The sequence below is a fragment of the Octopus sinensis genome, linkage group LG14 (genome assembly GCF_006345805.1).
Source record: "Octopus sinensis linkage group LG14, ASM634580v1, whole genome shotgun sequence".
Lineage (NCBI taxonomy): Eukaryota > Metazoa > Mollusca > Cephalopoda > Octopoda > Octopodidae > Octopus > Octopus sinensis.
In genome coordinates this window covers 33,941,907-33,964,286 of record NC_043010.1, presented here as the reverse complement: position 1 = coordinate 33,964,286, position 22,380 = coordinate 33,941,907, and the positions used below count along the sequence as shown (strand labels likewise).

Genomic DNA, 22,380 nt, shown 5'->3' with positions numbered 1-22,380 from the left:
AGTCCATAAAGAAAATTTTTCTTCAAAGTTCTTTAGAGAGGAGGCATGAAACATTCAATGATTAATAAACATTATGTTGCTTTTAATTCATTATTTTTCCATTCATACTTTTCCATTTTAAAATTAATTTACTTTTTTCCTCAAAGAAAGGGAAAGGATTTTGTCCTCTTTTTTTGGTTTTTTTATTGAAATCTAAGGTGATAAAGGATATTGCTGGAAAAATATATCCATTTGTATTATTGTAAAGCAAAAAAGAAGTGGAACAGAAGAAAAATAATATTCATTATTGTAGCCTAAATGTGTGATATTTCTGCTTCAAAGAATTGAGTCTGTGTAGTTTCTCAAGAGTTCTTCTATGTAGAGTTATACTGAATGATTGTTAGACTAGCAAGATGGCGGGTGCTTGTCAGTTGCTATCCATTGGTTTGGTTGGTGAGTGGCGGTGTCTTTGTTTTTCTACGTATATCTATACTTTTTTTTAAATATTTTCTCTTCTTTGCCCAGTTAATTCTTAACCTTACACACAAATCTATTTTCGTATATATAAGGTCTCCTTATAAGTTGTAAATATTCATTATATCGCATCCTCCCCTCTCATCAAGGAAATACATTGCTACACGATTAAGCGTTAGCAGCCGTCTGTTAAACCCATGTTTGTTTACTATTTTGTTATTATTATTATCATCATCATTTTTATTAAATTTGTATCGGTGTTGATGTTTAGAGAAAAGAAAACCTGGATATGACTATTGTTAAGGAAGAAACATTTCATATCACACACGTACACTCGTAAATACACTCCTAACTGGTTGTATTTATGTACTTATTTATCATAACGTGGGACTGGGTGTCTAAGAAGCTAGCAACGCAAATATGCCTAAAATTTCATACAATAGGTCAGGTTTATGAATGAAATCAACTGATGCTTGTAGAGGAGGTGTTTTAACGGGTTACGGAATGAACTTGTAACACACCCCTTCTGGAAAATAAGCTTTTAAAAGTTTTTGTTTTCCCGGTTCCATTAAGGATATGTATATATATATAGTTTATACACATTAAAATTTTAACTTTGTATCAGGTGATGATATATAAGTAGTGTATATATTCTTATACTGGTTTCATGCCGGGGCACCGCCCTCAAGGGTTTGGCGGAATGTAACACTTCCAGTACTTCGAGACTTAGATATAAGCAATAGTGGTTTCCAGTCCGAAAACGTAAACACAGCCGCACGCATATAGCGCCGAACTACTTGCACAGTTTTCATCTACCAAATTTCACCAATAGGGGTATTAACGGACCCGAGGCTATAAGAGAAGATTCTTGCATAAGATGTCACGCTGTGGGATCGAAACCCGATCTACATGAGTTCGATCCCCCCTCCTTTCTATCTATCTATCTATCTATCTATCTATCTATCTATATATATATATATATAGTACGAGGAGAAAGTATTTAAGGAAAGCGTTTAACGTATTTATTATACAAAACGGTGAAGTTACCACATTTGTAATTTAGTATGTTAAAAAAAAAAACTTCAGTGAGATGAGTTGACCTTTGGATAATAAAGACAACCAGGATTGGTCTTTAAAACTTAACTTGTGAAAACAACAGGCTTGTTTTAATATTAATTAGACCTCATCAGTGAAGTATATTCCTCTCCACTGACATGATTAAGAGTGGTCAATAAATACAAAGAAATAGAAAGAATGTGTGATACTGATTATGTATACAAGCCATATGGCTAAAGGAAAATATCCTTTGAAAGAGCATGAAATAATTCTTTGTTGAAATGGTGAATCTCGAAGCAGATAAGGATATAAATGATAGGATGTATATACTGGGTTGAAGAAACCCATAGAAAAAGTTGAAGGTCATTTGTGGGACTGAAATGCACATCTCTTATAAGCATTGTAGGCATTCTACCACTGGGCCAAAGCTATTCTTTGGATTTCTCTATCTATTGATCACTCTTAGTTTGGCAACTGACTAGAATATGCAATGCGAATTTAGATCAACTGATCTTATTACAGTAGTCGCCCTTATTTTGAGATTTTTAAACAGTCCAAGGATCTTTTGGCTACTAAAGGCTTGGATAACCTTGGTTGATCAAAGTTTCCCATCTCATTATATTTGTATTTAGTATGAAAAAAAAGTGTACCCCTGAGGTCTTTTTCCACATACATTGGAGTATTCATAATTTGTACCGCTATATTCCTACTATTTCATGCCTGTACATTGATCACTCAAGTGGGCAAGCACATCATATGTGTGTGTGTATATATATAATATATATATATATATATTGGTAGATTGTCTTTAGGTTTGCTCTGACCTCCTAACCCCTTCCCAGATTTTGTTTTACTATCACAATTTCCTGCTTGCAATCTGCAACATCTTTGCACCATATATTTAAAAATATTTTTATAGGTTTTGTCTGTCAACATGTTTTCTATTTCAAGCTACCTTTATAAATTTTGTATCTCCAGATAGTGTTATCTTTTGCATGTCAAGAAATTTTCATATATTTTATATTAGATATCTTTGGGTTTTTAAAAAAAAAATATTTATATTCTTGTTTCCCTGGTTCGCAGAGAAAGATAACAATGCTGACAGCCTGTTTGTTTGGTCATATCCATCCATTAGTGGTGAACAGCAAGAGAAATTTCTGCATCGCTGCAATGTTGCCACAGAGGTATCTCCTCACATAGAGTTTTTGTACAGCCAGTCTGAACGACATTGGTATTACATTTATACAACACAAGTACCTCTGAACTGTCACAGTTTACCTAAGGTTTGTTCCACTATTATTTTTACTACATCATCATCATCATTGTTCTAACATACATTTTTCCATGTTGGTATGTGTTGGGTTTGTTGACAGTATTGAATATCACTATTTGTCCTAATTCTATGCATCTTATCTGTGAGGCACAACATCTTGAGATATATGAAGGGGTACAGTAAAGTCCCTGGCTTTAAGGGTATCATGAAAGGCCTGGTTGAAGGCCCAACCTTCTGAGTTCTTTTACAGAACTTAGAAAAAACTAAGGGACCACTTCAATAAATGTGTGAATCTGATAAGGGACCATGTTGCATAAACCATAATTAACTGATCCTCCTGTATTTTCTTTTACCCAAAGCCAGGAACTTTTCGGCATCCCTCATACCTCCATCACTTCTCCTTGTATCTTATCCTTCCTTTGCTCATTATCTATTCACATTACATTACATCATCAATTCCAATGCAGTCTTTTCTTCATGATTGCATCAATTAATGCCGTTAATAACCATTCACTCTCTCACCTCACTTGTAAGTTAACTTTACATTCTTGCCTCATTTCTCTCCAAGAAGGAATAGAAAAAGTAGATGCAGCATGGAAGAGTAAATGAATAAATAAATAGACTAATATTTTACTTTTACAGGTGACCTTTGTGTCTTTGGTTTTAGTTGCCAAAACCTTTCAACCAGAGCAATATAAAGCCTTGTGTGAAGTTCTTAGCAGTGTCTACATGAAATCTGCCAGTCCAGCAACAATGTTACAGTGTTACTTGAATGTTGTGACCAAAGGGGAATGTAAAACAGAAGACAAGATGCATTTTACAGCAAAAGACTTTGATGTCAGGCAAGCTTATGCTGCATCTAACCTGAGAAGTGAGTAAAGAACCCATGATTAACCCTTTAGCATTTAAACCGGCCACATCCGACCTAAATATTCTACCTGTTTTATGTTCAAACTGGCCAGATCTGGCCTCTCACACCTACTCTGCAATGTCATTCTAAAAATATAATAAATGACATCCTCGAAATCTCAAAAGTATGAGGTAAGGCATGATGAATTGAGAAAAATGTGAATAAAGATACATTATATTTGACAGAGCAATCTGAATGTTCTCTCCTGGTCTCTCATATTATCACCAATACTGTTTTCCTCACCCACCCACCACTTTGTTCAATCCTTCATGTCCAGGATATCTTTTGAAATTTTATTCTGCCCTGCATTTTTCTTGCGGTTGTCAATTTGCAGCTGTTGAAGTAGAACAACAGCCACTACAATATCATTAGTCTCAGAGAATGTGTGAAAGTCATGCACACAGCTAGTCTCTCCTTATTAAACCTATTAACAAAAAAGTAAAAAAAAAAGTAAAAAAAAAACACAGATTAAAAAATAACAACAATGTAATATTTATTCAGTAGTCATCAATCTTTTGTTTTTAGTGTTTGGATTTTACTCAAGTAAAATGTTTTTCTCTTCCAGATGTTATACAAATCTTTGGAGTGGAAACAATTCTAATTTACACTGCACAGTTACTGAAAAAGTCTATTGTAGTCTACCATCCTAAAATAAGTGAATTGCTGACCTTTATTCGGTGAGTAAATGGTATATTTTTGGTGTGTGTCCAGTATATGGCTGTATATGTGTGTGTTCAGCATATGAATGTATATGTATGTATGTGTATATATATTTTTAAATATATATGTGTGTGTGTGTAATATATTTTTGAAAAACGAGGGAGGTGATGAAAAGTTCCTGGCTTTGGATAAAAGGAAATACAGAGGATCAGTTAATTATGATTTTATTCAACATATTCCCCTCTCAGATTCACACACTTATTGCAGTGATCCTTCATTTTTTCTAATACCTATAAAAGAATTTGGAAGGTTGGGTCTCCAACAAGGCCTTTCATGATGCCCTTAAAGCCAGGAACTTTTCAGCACCCCCTTGTGTGTGTGTGTGCACATGATTACGTATACTCATGCACATATATATATGATTATATAAGAATTTTGTTTTGGTTTTTCAATTTACAGGAGTTTACCAGCACTAGCATGGCACCGTCAAGACTGGAGCAACTTGTTTCCTTACATCACGCTGGACAATACAGATATTGAGACTGATTTGAAAAGTCGAACATCTTATATTGCTGGTTTTACTGATGCCTTGATTCAGAACAGGTATTGTTGTCTTCAGTAATTCTCTCTCTCTCTCTCTCTTGGCTGGGTAACCAAGTACCTCCTCTAAAGCAAGACACCTGTTTCTGCCTCTCTGTCTCTTTGTCACACTCTAATCTTTCATCATCTGACACAAAATCACCTCCTCTAATGCCCCCTCCCCTCTCACAATTCCTTATCTTGCAAGTTATTTGGTGACCCTACTTGTGCTGGTGCCATGTAAAAAGTATCCAGTTCACACTGAAGTGGTTGGCATTTGGAAGGGCAGCCAGTTGTAAAAGTCATGCCAAAACATTGCCTATGCTGGAGCCATGTAAAAAAGACTGCTTACTCTATGGGGTGGTTGGTGTCAGGAAGGGCATCCAGCCGTAAAAACCATGCCAAAACAGACACAGTAGCCTGGTGTTGTCTTCTACCTAGCTGGCTCTTGTCAAACCATCCAATCCATGCTAGCATAAAAATAGATGTCAAATGTTGACGATGATGATGATAGTTTACTGAAGGTAAATTTTAGTATGTCTGTGATTTCGTCAGCCTGAAAATTACTGTGGTGGGAAATTTGAGTCCTAAGATAAATATTCACTTTCAATAAAACCATATGTTTGCAACGTGTTTTGAGCACTCCTCTCTCAGTCATTCAATCACAATTCAACATTTGTGCGTATGTGTGTGCATGTATATATATATATATATATATATATAGGTGCTGGTGCCATCTAAAAAGCACTGGGGTTGGTGCCATGTAAAAAGCACAGGTGATGGAACACATAAAAAGCACGCAGCACACTCTGAGTAGAATATGCAATGCAAATTTAGATCAACTTAGATTAGCTTTTGAAAAGGCTCCCAGCTGTAGAAACCAAGCCGAAACAGACTATTACAGAAGCAAGCATTGCTCCTGGCCTTGGCAGTTCCTGTCAAGACGTCCAACACATGCCAGCATGGAAAACTGACGTTAAATGATAAAGATGATGATGATGACACATAAAATGAAAATGAGTTAAGAGAAATAACTCAGAATGGCAAGTGCCTTATATTTGAACAACACAAGATGGATAAATGTTTTAAATAACACATTATACACTCTTGAGTTATTGAAATTATCTCTGCTTCCAGGGAGACAAGACCAATTGCTTAGTGGTAATCGGTACAATATCCACATCTATCTCCTTGTTTTCAGAGAATCACACCGTCTTTTCCAGCATTTAAACTGGTTATCTCTGGTGCAAATACTCTACCTGCTTTATGTTCAAACTGACCAGATCTAGCCTCTAACACTTGCCCAATAATGTCATTTTAAAAATAAACAATTACATCAGCAAAATCTCAAAGCTACGAGATAATGCATGATGGATTTTAAAAAATGTGAATAAATATGCATTAGATTTGATAAAATAATATGAATGCTAATGGGTTAATGGCACATCAATTTTGGGGAGATTTTGGTTCTTGAGATTATCTCTTCTCTACATTTGGAGTTCATACCTATTGCTTCTAAGCAGTTGACCTACTCTCCATGGAGGTAGAGATAATTTCGATAAATCATGATTATGTCTTATATGTTATTTAGTATATATAAATATGTGTTTGTTCTTTATATATTTGGTACTCTAGCTCATTTTCGTTTCATATATGCAAATTACCTAGGCTGTAAACTTGTTTCTTTTTTATTTATGTTTAGGTGTCTCTTCTGCTGATGACACCTACTAAGGTAGAAATACTTATCTACAGCTGTCCTCTTGCCTTCAGACAGGCAAATTGTTTTTTCCATAATGGCATATCAATTTTCAAGAATTTCTAATTCTTGAGGTTATCTCCCCTTCTCATTTATTGTAGGTGCGAGTTGTCACTAATCAGTTGGTCAATAGTCTACACTTTCTGAAAATAGAGGTACCTTCAATAAATCAAGAATTTATCTGATATATCAGATAAATTTTTATATATATATATGTATATCAGATATACCTGATATCTGATATATAATCAAGTAATTTCATCATTGTAGTGTCATGCCAACCATTTAAAACATACGTTACCTTTCGGGGTCGATAAATAAAGTACCAGTTTCCCACTGGGGTCGATGTAATCGACTTAATCCCTTTGTCTGTTCTTGTTTGTCCCCTCTATGTTTAGCCCCTTGTGGGCAGTAAAGAAATACATTTAAAACATACACTCTTATACGATTCATTTTGTAATAGTATTATTATTACATGTTATTCAGTATTGAAGTTATTTGTTGCGTATCTTTATCATGGTCATTGACACTATATTCCTTTGTATTTCTTGCCAAACAAGTACATCTTCAAAATACATATGATTTATTTTCTCTATAGATCTGACCTCTATGATTTACTTGTGAATCTACAGACTCGTGAGATCAGTGTTAGCCCAGGGGCTAAAGGTAAGTTGTTATGTTAGTAATTTCTAGAAAAGTTATTTCATTATTTCTTCTGTTAATTGTGTCTATGATTTCTTGGCTAGATCACTGAGGAAGTCTCTATGTAGTGTCCATTCTGATATATGTGGCAGACAAATCTCCCTCAAATTTGGTGAATTACAAGTTATTAGAGCATACACATATTACATATGCTAGCAGGAAACTGGCCAGAGGGCAGTGTTACTCCTAGTTTGATATATTGTATAAATATTTACTGTCACTGTACTAGAAATACTTAATGTAATAGTATTTGATATTGTCCTCCTTTACACTTTTCAGAATCACTTGCAATGGGAAAACTACATAAAGATATAGCAATGTTTATGGTGAAATGTGCTGAAGATACAGACTGCTCGCAACAGCAGTTAATTAAGGTAAGACAAATCCTTTATAACTATATCAAGTACTAACAGTACATTCAGTTGCTTATATACAACACTTGAAGTGGGATGTCCTAGCATGTAGAGACGTACTTCTCAAGGTGAGTACTATTTCTACTTCCATGCTGGAAATGTTGATATTGTTTAGGGGCTGGTTAGTCTACATTACTCTGTAAGGAGCATAGAGTCAGTTTCCTGGTTTCTCTGCTATATGCATTCCTCCCTGGATGAGATACCGGTCCGTTGCAGGAGTTCTCTTTTTTACCAGCTGTGGACTGTAGCAACAGGAAATGAAATGTTTTGCTCAAGAGCACAATGCATTGCTTGGTAAAGGAATTATCTTATGATAATGAGTCTAGCACTGTAACCATAAGCCATGCGCCTTCACATAATGTTTTAGGGGTTGTTGTGAAGTAGAGTGCTAGTAGCATGAAAAAAGCATAATGTACACACTGGATTTAGGAAGGGCATCTAGCTATAGAAATCATGCCAAAACTGACATTGGAGCTTGGTACAGCCCTGTAGCTCATCAGATCTTGTGAAATTGTGCAACATGTGGAACATTTGACATTAAATTACGAGGATGATGATGGTGATGACTACATGTCAGTATGAGACCCTCTTTGTTGTTGGACCTAATTATTGGTAATGTGACAACCAAATCTCTCCTAACAAATTGTTATAAGCAGTCACTTAATCTGCTAAGAATAGAAGCCAAATCCCCTTCAAATCATACCTTACATTGCTACAAAAAGGAAAGACAACTTAGTCATTGTAATCTTTGATATATACTCTCTGAAAACAAAAAAGATGGAATAATAAAAACTGTACCTTTTAATCAAAGATCTCTGTAAAGCAAAATCTGGGGCTGTTTTTTTAAAATAGAGCCACATATCTCAATTTAGGTGCCTGTATACAATCACTCATCTAAAACTGTCTTAACAAACAGCCTATTGTCTCTGAAGTAGGGACCATATGGGCCAATGAAAAAACTTTGCTGTAATCACTCCTGCAATATATCTCAACTTTCAAACATCTCAGTTGTAATAGACGTCATTTGTAATTGTTTTTCATAACAATTTTAAAGATGAATAGAAATGCTCTGTAATGTATTAGAGTTGATTATAACTGAATTATCAGAGTTTCACTTAATTTTAAGTTAACACACATGTACATGCACATAATTTTTATCTTTTCAGAAAATTTCTGAGAAAACCAAAGAATTACTTACCAATTTGACTTCCTTGTCAGAAACTGATGAAACTGGGAAATCTTATATAACTTTAGAACTACTGAGAAGTAGGAAAATGCCCAAAAATACAGAAACCTTTCTCTATAACCTTGCTGTTTGTGAAGGGTTGGCCAAGTATTAAGTTTTTCCTAAAATGACACCTGAATTAGGAATTTTTAAACCACTTTCAGTGCATTACAGCTTGTGGATTTGGAAATTCCAAAAGAAATACTCTTTTTTTTTTCTATTAATAAAATAAAACCAACAAAAATAACATAATTTGATTCAATCAATTCAATACAGATTTCCATTTCATAAACTTTAAGAGATTTATCAATTTTTTTTTGTTACATTTGAAAAAAACTGTATTTTAAAAATTCTGTTATAATCAAAATAATAGCTAAAATAGCTCAGGGAATTATAATATCACAAAGTAATTTATTTACATTACAGTACACCTTGATTAATATTATTCATTGTTTTCTCTTGTGAATCATACACATAATGATGTCATTTTATGCTTGGATTTGTGAGGCAGCATGTAATAATTGACCATGAGAAAAGCAAGGATCTAGCATCCTTTAAGGTATGCCCTTAAGATTTGTTGATGAACATGGAAAAATATATTACTGACTGGAAACTGCAAGTTTTTAAAATTGTATGGGGTGTTACTGGGAATCATTTTTTGAAGTTGTAGAGTTGAATCAAACATTAAACCATGATAATTCCCACATCTTTGTTCTGCTTGCTTGTTTAAATTACCAACAAAGTATAACTTCAGAAATTGGTGCTTTTCAGCACTGAATCAATTGCATGGTGCTGGTATGATTTTGAAAGTGGGCATGTTAGCTTCTTAGATGGATATTTGCTCCAAATCATGTTATTTGGAATGCAGTTATATGCTCAAATGTTTTAAAGGACTTGCTTGGACTCAAATTCTTGTTAGCAGCATTCTTCAAGGCTTTGGCAATGTTCTCAGACAGATCTTACCACTTGTGCAACACATTTCAACTGTTCTTTTCTCACCTTTTTTACTTTACACTTGGTGCATGGTTTGAAATAGAATTAAATGAAGGTAATCAGTTTCGTAGCCTTAAGCTAGATTGTAATGAGGTAAATTCTGTGGGACACAGCAAACCAAACTCCCATCAATCCAGAAATTCTGAAAAGGAAATGGGGCTGGATTGGTCACACTCTAAGGAGACCTCCAAGCAACATTGCAAGGCAAGTGTTAGACTGGCAATCTGAAGGAAAGAAGAAAGTTGGATGACCTAAGAAGACTTGGAAAGAATGCGTGGAAGATGAAGTGAAAGCAGTCGGTGTTTCTTCGTCTGAAGTCAAGGAGGTAACCCAAGATCATGTTCATTGGCATGAAGAGGTTGTGGCCCTATGTTCCTTATGGAGTAGTGTAGACTAATCCCTAATGAGATAAATTGTGCCATTCTCTGGGGAGGATACTTTATCAAGTCTACTTGAAGATGCTCTTTCTGTTGAGACTCAGATATTTTGCCCATGTTCAAGAATTTTCAGTTGTGTACTTAATATTCCAAAAATGTTGCAAAAGAACAAAATAAAATTCAGTAATTAAAAAACAAAAATCAAAACTATGTATTTTGTTTCTTTTCTGATTTCAGTCAGTGGGCTGTGACCATGCTGGAGTACCGTCTTGTAAGGAATTTTAGTTATTTCTGACGCAGGTATAGCTGTAAGGTTAAGAAGTTTGCTTCTCAAACACATGGTTTGGGGTTCAGTCCTACTGTGCAATGCCATGGGTGTGTTCTATAAAGCTCCATGTTGATCAATGCATTGTGAAGAAATTTAATAGGCAGAAACTGCATGAAGCCTGTAGTATACACATGTGTGTGTGCTGGTGCCATGTTAAAAGCATCCAGTGCACTCTGTAAAATGATTGGTGTTAGAAGGGCATCCAGCCATAGAAACCATACCAAAACTTCTGTTTTTTTTTTTAATTTTTTATTCTGGCATGGATTGGGTGGAATTTTGTGAGGCAATATTTAAAAGTTGAAGGGCGGTGAGCTTACATTGGTGCCAAGTAAAAAATCCCTGTGCCAGTGCCATGTATAAAACACCCATGTTGGTGCCACATGCATCCAGCTGTAGAAACCATGCCTAAAGAGACAATTGGACCCTGATCAGCTCCTGTCAAACTGTACAACCCATACCAGCATAGAAAACGGATGTTAAATGATGATGATGACAATGTGGAAAAAAATTAAAATTATTGATTTCATTTTGTCTCACTGTACACAAGACAAAGCTGATCACCAATCTACCTGTGTACAACTTATTTTCTCAACTTTTAAATATTTATTTCTTTATTGCCCATAGGGGGCTAAACATAGAGGGGACAAGCAAGGACAGACAAAGGGATTAAGTCGATTACATTGACCCCAGTGTGTAACTGGTACTTATTTAATCGACCCCGAAAGGATGAAAGGCAAAGTTGACCTCGGCGGAATTTGAACTCAGAACGTAACGGCAGACGAAATACCGCCAGGCATGCTAATGATTCTGCCAGCTCACCGCCCTTCAACTTTTAAATATTGCCTCACAAAGTTCCACCCAATCCATGCCAGAATAAAAAAGAAAAAAAAAACAAAAAAACAGAAGTGAAAGTGATATTGATATTTTACAGAAAATAAGTCTTGAACAAAGAATAGTGAAAGCAGCTTAGAAGATCTGGCAAATACCCTTATACCACTATTGAAAATCGAACCCTGTAACTATCGAATTCCGGCTGAAAATAACAATGATGATGAAATTTTGACTTTTTTGCTTCCATTGTTTCTGTGATATCACAGACAGCACTTGATCAGTCAAACGAACAAATAAACAATGCAAACAGTGGTAATTAAAATACTTTAAATGGTTGCACATTTTGAATGCAGGAAGAATTATAGTAGAGGTGCACAATGAATTTATTAAATATTCCAGCTTTAACAACTTTTGATTGTGAATCTGAAAATATTCAATGCATTTATTTGTTTTTTCTCTACAATTTGTATTGGTAAATGGTTTTCATTTTTTTTTAAATACTTATATGAAGATGCTTCAAATAAACTGCAAAATAGAAATCAATACTTATTGCAGATGTCTTCTTACAAGACAATAATTCAAACTGGGTCCTTCATAAGAGAAAAACCAAGAAAAAAAAAATAAAAAAATAAAAACGAAAATAAATAAAAATAAGTAAAATAATTCTTTCTAAATTTGGCATTTGGCCAGCAATCTTGAGGGTAATGATGTATTGTTCAACTGGTGCTTTAATAATAATGATTTCTAATTTAGGGACAAGACCAGCAATTTTTGAGGAGTGGTGGAAGTTAGTTGAAATCACCAATCCCAAAATGATGAAAGGCAAAGTCAACCTTGGCAGAATTTGAAATTGGAATGTAAAGTTGGAAGAAATGCCACTAAGCATTGTGTCTGACATGCTAACAATTGTGCCGGCTTGCCATCTTTATAACAATCCTTTCTACTCAGGCACATAGCCTGAAATTTTGAGGAAGGGGCCAAGTCGATTACATTAACTCCAGTACTTGACTGGTCCTTATTTCATTGACCTCCCAAAGGGATAAAAGGCAAAGTCAACCTCAGTGGAATTTGAACTCAGAATGTAAAGCCAGAAGAAATAATGCTATGCATTTTTCTGACATGCTAACAATTCTGCCAACTTGCCACCTTACTAATAATAATGGTTTAAAATTTTGGCACAAGGCCAGCAATTTGGGGGGGAGGGGTAAGTCAATTACATTGACCCCAATGCTTGACTGGTACTTATTTCATCTACCCTGAAAGGATGAAAGGAAAAGTCAAACTCAGTGGAATTTGAACCCAGAATGTAAAGTTGGGAAAAATACCACTGAGCATTTTTCCAGCATGGTAATGATTCTGCCTGCTTGCCACCTTAATAACAATAGTAAGATATTCCATCTCTCGTTAGCAAACAAATATGCCTCACTTTTCAGAATTAATTTTCTGATAAAAAGAGGTCACAACTCTTGACTGAAGAAAATAGTTTTAAAAATACTGTCAAGTATAATTTCACACTGGAAAATCTTAGTTCATTCATTCATTATTTGATTTCGGAGGTTTATAGTTATTGTTATCATTATCGCTTGCAAGCATAGAACCGAGAAAAGAGGTGGGGCACATTATTGTTATGCTGAATATATTTATGTATGCAGCAGCTATTCTGCTATGTATGCTAAGTAACTGACCAATTATCTTTTGAAAATTAAAAACAAAAAAAAAGAATGGAAAAAATAAGATTTAAGTACCTAATTTAAGGGAGAAAGAGTGACATACACTATGTAGTGTAATTGGTAATGTGGTCCCTTGGCAAGCAATAAATATATGGTTCCAACATCATTGTTCTCTTTTCTGTTGCAAATTGATGTTTAAAATGTCTAATGTCAATTCACATTGAAAAGCTTAGTTAATTCATTTGTAGTTTTAAATAATTTTATTAGAAAAAAAGGGAGAGAAGAAAAAAAAAGACTGATGTTGAGTGTGAGTGACTTTTGAAGCCAACAAGCCAAACCTCAACCATGTCTCTCTGTTTGGAAGAGATTGAGGTATAGTTAAAAGTAGCAGCAATATTGATTACGAACGTATGACAGGAGGACTCAAGGACAATGAGAGAGGTGGATGTGGTGAGAGGCAAGAGCTACAACAAGCTGGGACATAGCAGGTCAGTTCTTAATTCAAGTCACTCATTGGGTGTTTTTGGAGGCGTGTCTTCAGGAGTTACTGGCTTGGGACGTTTTTTCTTCTTGCCACCATCTTGATTGGGGTCAGTCTTTCGTTTTTTTGTATCTTCTTCCTACAACATAAAATAGGATACAATATAATGTCTGTGTTGGATAGATGCACTAAAATAAAGAAAGACTTGCTACCATCTCTAAGATGGAAGACTACTTGAAGCAGAAAGGGAGCTTCTATTCAACTGAGAATACAACTGAAATAACAAATGGCATGCTGCCTTTATAATGGTTTCAAATTTTGGCACAAGCTCAGCAATTACAGAGGAAGCAGGGTTAGTCAATTACATTGAACCCAGTGGTATTTTATTTTATCGAACTTGAAAGGATGAAGGGCAAAGTTGACCCCAGAATGTCAAGAGTCAAAAGAAACGTTGCTTAGCATGTTGATTGATGCACTAATGATTTTGCCATCCTGCTATCTTCTTTATCATGGAAACTAGCAGTATCGCCCGGCGTTGCTCGGGTTTGTTTCGACCTGCTGGAATTGTAATTTTGAAAAGTAAAAATTTTGTGAACATTTTTCTGGTCGAAATACACCGAAAAGTGGCGACACAGCAGTGAAAAAATCGTAAACAATAGGGATTTTCATAGAAAAAAAGCATCTTTTTGATGTAAATAATTTTTGGTGTTAACATAGTCCGATTTGAATTTTATGTTCTACGGAAGGAAGAGCAACCCTTCTTCTACCATACTCTCAATTTTGGTCAACTTGCGCCGCAGGGTCTCGGAGGAGATAGTGTTAGTTGAAGGTTACCATTCTAGGTGCCTGAGTAATAACCTCGCGGATTTACAGATAAATGAATTAATTACTATTTTACAGAATAAAATTAAATAATTCTTGAAAATTAATTAATATTAATATTTTTTGAACAAAGTAAATAATTTTTAAAACTTAATAATTTTTTTTACACAAACGCGAACGGGGAAAAGGGGGTGGCGAATTCGATTTACATACCTAAATTTTTTCTTTTTCATGACATTGTAGCAAAATAGTAGTGAATTATATAAATACCAGCAGTACATTTTTTTTTCTGGGGTATTTTTTTTCAACCTCGTCACATATTTGCCCCTTTCAATTTAAACAAAGTCTTAATTAAGCAATTACGGCAGCTTAGCAATGGTTTCAATACAGGCGTGACATGTGTATCTCAATTGTTCAAAACCCTTCGAATTTTTTCGCACGTGATGATATCATAGTGAAAACTTTCAATTACGCGTGCTTAGAAGTACGCTCGCAAATTAATACTACCAAAATTTTGAAGTTCGCGCTCCGCTTGTGTGTGTGTGCTTTAGGTGTACGTAGGTATGTGTTTTTGTGTGTGTGTGTCACTGAAGCCATACATACATATATACATACATAACCTCTCTCTCTCAGTCACTCACTACAAAAAGTGAATAAAAAAAGTTCAGTTATTTCTGTCTTTCACTCTGTCTGTCTCTTTACACACACTAACAAAAGCACTTCACTTACACACCACACTTTCTGTGTCGCACAACCCATCAAACACACACACACTCATGCACGCACACATGTACATCAATGCTTTCGGAGTGAAATGTTAAAATATTGAGTTTTCTCGAATTTTGTCTTAATTGGGGGTGAAATTGAAAGAAATATATTATGGCATGACCGAATGGAGTACTTTGAAAAATCTTAGGTAAACTCTAATTGAAGAAATTGTGTGAGGAGTAAATCGTTATGTATTTATTTGTTTCTGTTTGCTGTGTTTTTTTATTTTTTGAGTAGTGGTTTAAATACTTTCAGTTTAGTCTTCCTCAAATCACTCTGTCGCTATTTACTTTCATTTTATTCGTTGCACACTGTGTGTGTGCGTGTGCGTGTGGTGTAAACCACATTAAGAAAAGCATTTGACATACACACCAGAATGTGAGTTTTCTGTAAATTTTGCTTAATTGGAGTTTAAATTTTAAAAACTGGACCTGGCATGACCCGATGCATTCTACTCTTAAAAATGCTAGGTAAATTGTAATTGAAGAAATCCTATATTGTAGATTTCTATAAGTTACAAAGGGAGGCAGATAAAATCTGCCTTTTATAATAAGAGATATACAAAATAGCAACGCAGAAAGCCAATCGTGTGTGTGAAAAAGTGTCACACCCTAGCAGTTGAGGGAACCTGTGGAAGAGGTAGACCCAGGAAGATCTGGGATGAGGTGGTGAAGCACACCCTCCGAACATTGGGCCTTACCGGGGCAATGACTAGTGACTGAAACCTTTGGAGATATGCTGTGCTTGAGAAGACCTGACGAGCCAAATGAGACCATAACTCGTGGCCTATGCCAGTGGGTGTAACCAGCCCACTTATGAGTACTCCTCATTCATTGGGCAATAAACTTTGCTTGTGAAGACCTATGGAGGCAAGTGAAATCAAAATCACTGATGTGGCTGATGACAGTACTGCCTGATTAGCTACTTGTGCCAGTGGAATGTTAAAAGCACATCCGAGTGTGATCATTGCCAGGGCCGCTGATTGGCTCCCGTACCGGTGGCATGTAAAAAGCATCATTTGAGCATGATTGTTGCCAGCGTTACCTCACTGGCACATGTGCAGGTAGCACATAAAAACCACCATTTGAGCATGGTTGTTGCCAGAACTGCCTGACTGGCCCTCATGCTGATGGCACATAAAAGCACCCACTACACTCTTGGAGTGATTGGCTTTAGGAAGGGCATTCAGCTGTAGAAACTTTGCCAGATCAGATTGGAGCCTGGTGCAGCCTTCTAGCTCACCAGTCCTCAGTCAAACCATCCAACCCATGCCAGCATGGAAAGCAGATGTTAAACGACGATGAAGATGATGATATAAATCCACACCAGTGTGTAGCAATTAGTGTGCCTTTATTTCGTTTAGCATTTATAAAAAAGAAGAACCTCCTTCCTCACCTTTTCCAGCTAGCTTTCAAGGAGCTGAATTGTCACAACAAACAAGAGTATACACATATACAAAGTAAATAACAGAAACTCAGCCTCTTTAGTGACACCTTGGAAGCTCTGACCTGTTTTTGTGAGAGATCCATCTGCAGCCACTGACTTCAAACAGGGCTAATTACAGAGATCAAAGTAGTGGTTAAAAGTTACCAACAATATAGGACATCACAGACCTACAGTTTTGAAGCTACTGTAAAAATAAAAAAGATGCTGCCTTTTCTCCCTTGACTAAGCTATAAAAAAATATATTAAAAACAACCCCCAAAAAGGCAAAAAAAGGTTCTGTCAAGTACTGTAAAAGTTAAATGTAAGTTAACTATGAGTTGCTTTCCATTTGCACCTCAAGGCCACATTAGTCTTCACTTCTGCACACAATGGTTTATACTGTGGATGTCTTCAATTTCTACCCTGCCTCTGTCTCTCTCTTTATTTCCGTTTAACAATAAAAGTTAAAAACATCTTCAATATACGTACCTTCTCGATATTTTCCATCCTGCGCGATGGCCGTAGCATTTTTGGTTCCGTTTGCACCATTAACTGTGTGCTCACAAATTGCTGCAAAGAAATGTATATAATATATATACATATGTATGGTGTGCATGTGCGTGTACATGTATATGTGGCCACAATTTGCCGTTTTCTCTCAGCACTTCAACATTTCTTATTTGTTTCTAACATTGGCACAAGGCAAAAAATTGGAGATGAGATGTTAATCAACTATGTAGGATCTGGTACTCAACAGGTACTTTATCATAGTAATCCTAGTGGGATGAAAGGCAAAGCTGACCTCAGTGAGATTTGAAATCATAGTGTAAAGAACTGAATCAACTACTACAAGGCATTTTATCTAGCACAAGGCCAGAAATTTCGAAAGGAGGATGTTAGTTGATTAAACCAAGTTTAGTACTTAACTGGTACTTAATTTTATTGACACCCCCCACCACAAAGGATGAAAGACAAAGACTTTGGTGTGATTTGAACTTAGCATGTAAAGAACCACAACCAAATATGTGAGGCATTTTATCTGATGCTCTAATGGTTCATATAATAATAATAATGATAATAGTAATAATCCTTTCTACTATAGGCACAAGGCTTGTAATATGTATGAAGGAGATAGTCAATTACATCGACCCCAAAAGGATGAAAGGCAAAGCTGACCTCAGCAGAAATTGAACTAAAGATGAATGAAATGCTGCTAAGCATTTCGCCCAGAAGGTAATCCCAGTTGTTATAGGTGCCCTCGGTATTGATGCCAACAGTATATTGAATTCCTACCCCAGTGTGTGCAAATATCTGAATTTACTTTTGCTTGCCTTCCCTACCTCATACCAGGTTAAATTGGACTGGATGTGAAATAACGAGGAGACTTGTGGCTAAAGTCAACAAGTTTGAAACCAAATGTATCTGTACTAGCTGAATCGCACGAGACATATGGTTCTCTTATTAAAAAATGTTATTCCTTTCCTTTATAATACAATCAATCATTAATTATTTTTGCATTGGTAGTTCTAATCAATGGTTCATTTGGGGAAAATGAAAATCAGTGTAAAAGAAAGTGCAGGTTTCCAGAAGTTAATCTCATCTGAAAAATATAGTGTATGTGTCAAATGATACAGGAGTGGGGCTAGGGGATTTTGTGCTGGTGGGGTTGCGTCAGGGTTTTTTTTTTTAAACAGGTGGGCAATGGAGCATTTTTTGGCCAATAGGTGGGCGATATTGCAATTTGGCGCGAAAAGTTTGGGAAACACTGATTAGTTTGTTGCACTACCAATTCCGCTTATCTCCCCTCCATCCTAGTAATTATATAAAAAAATATACATGAAGTAATAAAAGAACAGTACAAACCTCAATGTGTTGCATAACATCATTGTACATCTCTCGTGCCATCTTGTACACATTGTGGTCAGAGCTGTTGTACATTATGGCATTAGTAAACATTAGCATCATATCACGTTGGAACTCTGTTGTAGAGCGGATAACACCATTTTCAATATTCTTCTTAATGGCACTTAAGTCCATTGGTCTGAAAATAAACAAGAGAGAAAAAAAATGAAAAAGTTTTTTTGGCTTTCGTGTAAATTCCCTTAAATTTTGATGTCTAATAAAAATGGGACAAGACAGGGCAGAAAAAGAAGCTCATCTAATACAACTTAAACTTTGTAACTATTGAATTCCAGATGTTTACTCCGAAGTATAAACTAGTAATTAACAACATGAGGAAACTCCAAAAATACAAGAGATGGAGAAGAAAGAGATTGTGTTTATAGTTACCTGTGTACTATACTGTGATAGCCTGGAGCTATCTCCTCTCGAACAGGATGCAGAAATACATTAGCATACCTAGAGTAATAAAGGAAACAAACATACAATAAAAACAATGGTAATAATAGCCCAGCTATTTTGTTATACTTCATATACAGAGGCAAAGTGATATTACAAACAGCACGCATTAAGTCTATTAATAGATTCTTACATTCACATACTCACTAACAAGCCAGTCACAGACACACACACACACAAACACATAACTGGCCCACAGCCACTTCCTGAGGCTGGAACACCCTCCCTGTTGAGAGGTGTTTTTTCTTGCAAGCTACTTGGCAACCTCACTGGGGTCACAAAAAAAGCACCTGTGCTGGTGCCATGTAAAATACACCCATGCTGGTGCCACTTATAAAGTATCTGTACTGGTGCCACTTAAAAAGCATCTGTGCTGGTGAAATGTAAAAAGCACCCAGTACACTCTGTAAAGCAGTTGGCTTTAGGAAGGGCATCCAGTCATAGAAACAATCCCAAAGTAGACAAATAGAGCCCAATGTAGCTTTTGGCTTGCCAACTCCTGTCCAATCATCCAACCCATGCCAGCATGGAAAACAGATGTATGATGATGATACACACACACACACAATAAATGTTCAGTCATCCATATATAACCACAATAATTCACAGATATGCACCGAGAGAGAAAGAGAGGGAAAATAGAGCCCACTAACTTGTGAGTAGCAGCAGCCCGGTATACTAGCATGATGGACTTCTTCCAAGTGCGGTAAGCTTTTTCATCTTCCGTGTCACTGCTGAGACAGATGAGACATTAGCAATAGAAATGACAAAGCAAACAAACAAATTAAAAAATTAAAGAAAAAGAAGAGAAAACATCCCATAACCCATGAAATGTTGGGTCAACTCTGAAACTCTTCTCTTTTCATATTGTGAGTGAAGCACAAGTGTGGTGTGGTCTCATAACTCTTTCTCCAACAAGATATTGACTTAAGTAATTGCAGGTTATTGAAAGATTCTTCTCATCACTGTAATTTTAATGAAATAAAGTGCCTACATGCTTTAAAAATGAATAATTTTGTATCATCAGAACTAGAGATGGTCTCAGGCAGGTTTTTATATCAAAATAGTTAAGAGTAAAGTTTCAATACTCAAAAAATTTTATAAGCATATTTCTAATGAAAATAAACTGCCGATTCGTTAAAAAAAAATATTTCTAAAACTAATCAATTCAGTGGAATTAACTATTTTATTAATTGATATATTAAGCTGAAGTAACCTGAGGTTTAATTTAGACATGAACACTAATGTGAGATGCTTAATATTGTAAAAACAGAGGTGGTTTCAAGTGAATTAGTATTGAAATGGTGAAGTACAGTGAAAGTAACCATACAAATCAGAGACTGGATTGGCCAAGTGGTTACCACCCTTTTGACTGTGGTGCTTTCACAAAGGATAGCAGAGTGAATGGCAACGAAATTATACTAAATTAAATCTAGAGCAGTGATAAGAATTTGGATTAATTTTGATTCTCCATTTTCTTTTTGCTTTTAATTCGAAATTTTGAAAACTCCACAAATTGAAGTTCAAATAAAAACTGAAATTGAAAGAAAAATTTTCATTTTAATAACAAAAATATGAAATTATAATTAAAACTCAGAACCAAATAGAATTGATAAATAAAAATGAGGAAGTTGATAAATGGAATAAAACTGTCAGTAAATTTGAATTTAAAAAAAAATTAGTTTCAGGTTTTTTCTTAGTCTAACCAAGGTTACTGTTAGATTTGGAGAAACCTATCACTGAGACTAGTGAAGATTCAACTGCTCAAGAGGCCATATTCTAGTAAACATCAATATTGCATCACCGGTCTGGAACCCCTATCTTGCCCAGGATATTAATCATCTGGAAACCGTTCAGCGATGTGCAACCAAGAGAATACCCTCCATCAGGCATTTGCCATATTCTGAACACCTTACTTCCCTGGGCATGGATGCATTGAAATTCCGACGTCTGGCAGCTGACTTGGCAGACACCCATAAAATTATTAACCATCTTACTAACAATAACTCTGAGCACCTTTTCAAACTCCATCTGTCTAACACCTGTGGACATGTTTACAAAGTCAGAAAACAGCACAGCTCCCATGACTTTGGAAAACATTTTTTCACGCTAAGAGTTGCTGAAGCATGGAACAAACTGCCGGCATCAGTTGTTAGTTGTCGGAGCACTGCATCCTTCAAAACTTCCATGCTTCCTGAGATTCACCAACACTACACCTGATTTTCTCCCCTCCATACACACGCAAGCATGTATCTGACTCATACACTGTTCACTTTCCAGACATTTGTACATTACTGCATATGCTTTATATGCACTTTTGACAAGTTGTGGTGCACCTGAGCACTGTATACAATAATTTCATAATTATTATTGTTTCAGTCACAGGTGCCACCTTAATCACTTCACTCAATCCTCTTGTTTGTAGAACATCAACCCTCTGAAATTCCCTACTGACTTATATTTTAATCTACAGCCATAAAGCTACATAAAATGAAGATCAACTACGCCAATACCATAAATTTCAAATGAAGACTGAACATATCAAGGGTACTGCTCCACTTCTTCTAATTTAATCATAAAAAAAAATTTTTAGTACACAAAGTACCAAAATAAATCACTAAAATAGAAGATAAATACAGGAGATGGTAAAAAAGAGAATGGACTTACTAATGTGACAAAGAGGCAGGACTGTTTGGAATGGAATCAGATAGGGCGCCTGATAATGTGGATCTTGCAAGCAGCATGGCATTAGTTGGATCATCACTTTCTCTGGCTGAATCGTCTTCAGTCAGCTCAGCCTCACTGTGTTTAGAACTGTTGCCATCTTCTTTCTTCTCATCTTCCTTTAAAAGATAAACAATATGGATATGTTTCTTTGTTCTTATTTTTTCTTTGTCAAAATCCCTAGTGTGTATTATACAGGAGGTTAAAAATGAAAATTATTTTCTAAGCAATGTTCAAGTCTCTATTTGATATCTGGCAATGTTTATTCAGACGCATTTTGCGATGCCGGGAGCGAAAATACCTTAAGCTAAGCCTGAAAGTTAGAGAAGGGGTGCATATTATACACAAGATTTAGGTTTTTCAAAGGTATAACCCCCTAAAAATCCCCTGTGTATTATACTCAAGGGCGGACTATACTCGAGGATTTACGGTAAGCATTATCATATTAAATTAAGCAAACATTTAGAAAGTTAATTAGAAATAATTATGTGGTGAAGAAAAGACAATGCCGGTCAATGTCAAATAATTTAATTATTCTAGCAAGTATGGGAGACAACTCTAGACGCATTTATGTCT

General features: G+C 35.7%; 2 protein-coding genes across 3 annotated transcripts in view; one reads left to right on the top strand and one right to left on the bottom strand.

The window, feature by feature from the left end:
- The first annotated feature begins 273 nt into the window (after positions 1–273).
- LOC115219200 (DENN domain-containing protein 10) lies at positions 274–9,649 on the top strand. The gene is made up of 8 exons (XM_029789320.2): positions 274–432; positions 2,593–2,792; positions 3,425–3,653; positions 4,258–4,369; positions 4,812–4,955; positions 7,286–7,353; positions 7,669–7,763; positions 8,969–9,649. The coding sequence occupies exons 1-8, from the start codon at positions 393–395 to the stop codon at positions 9,140–9,142; spliced, it is 1,062 nt and encodes a 353-aa protein (XP_029645180.1). The 5' UTR covers positions 274–392; the 3' UTR covers positions 9,143–9,649.
- A 3,535-nt stretch (positions 9,650–13,184) lies between these two features.
- LOC115219317 (bromodomain-containing protein 8) overlaps positions 13,185–22,380 on the bottom strand; it is a 35,864-nt gene continuing 26,668 nt past the window's right edge. For both annotated transcript variants that reach the window (XM_036508866.1, XM_036508865.1), the window contains 6 exons: positions 21,748–21,923; positions 19,734–19,814; positions 19,012–19,080; positions 18,586–18,763; positions 17,212–17,292; positions 13,185–13,846 (listed from right to left, as the gene is read on the bottom strand). In XM_036508866.1, the coding sequence (XP_036364759.1) occupies positions 13,733–13,846; positions 17,212–17,292; positions 18,586–18,763; positions 19,012–19,080; positions 19,734–19,814; positions 21,748–21,923 (699 nt within the window). In that variant the 3' untranslated portion in view covers positions 13,185–13,732. The remainder of the gene's footprint in view (positions 13,847–17,211; positions 17,293–18,585; positions 18,764–19,011; positions 19,081–19,733; positions 19,815–21,747; positions 21,924–22,380) is intronic.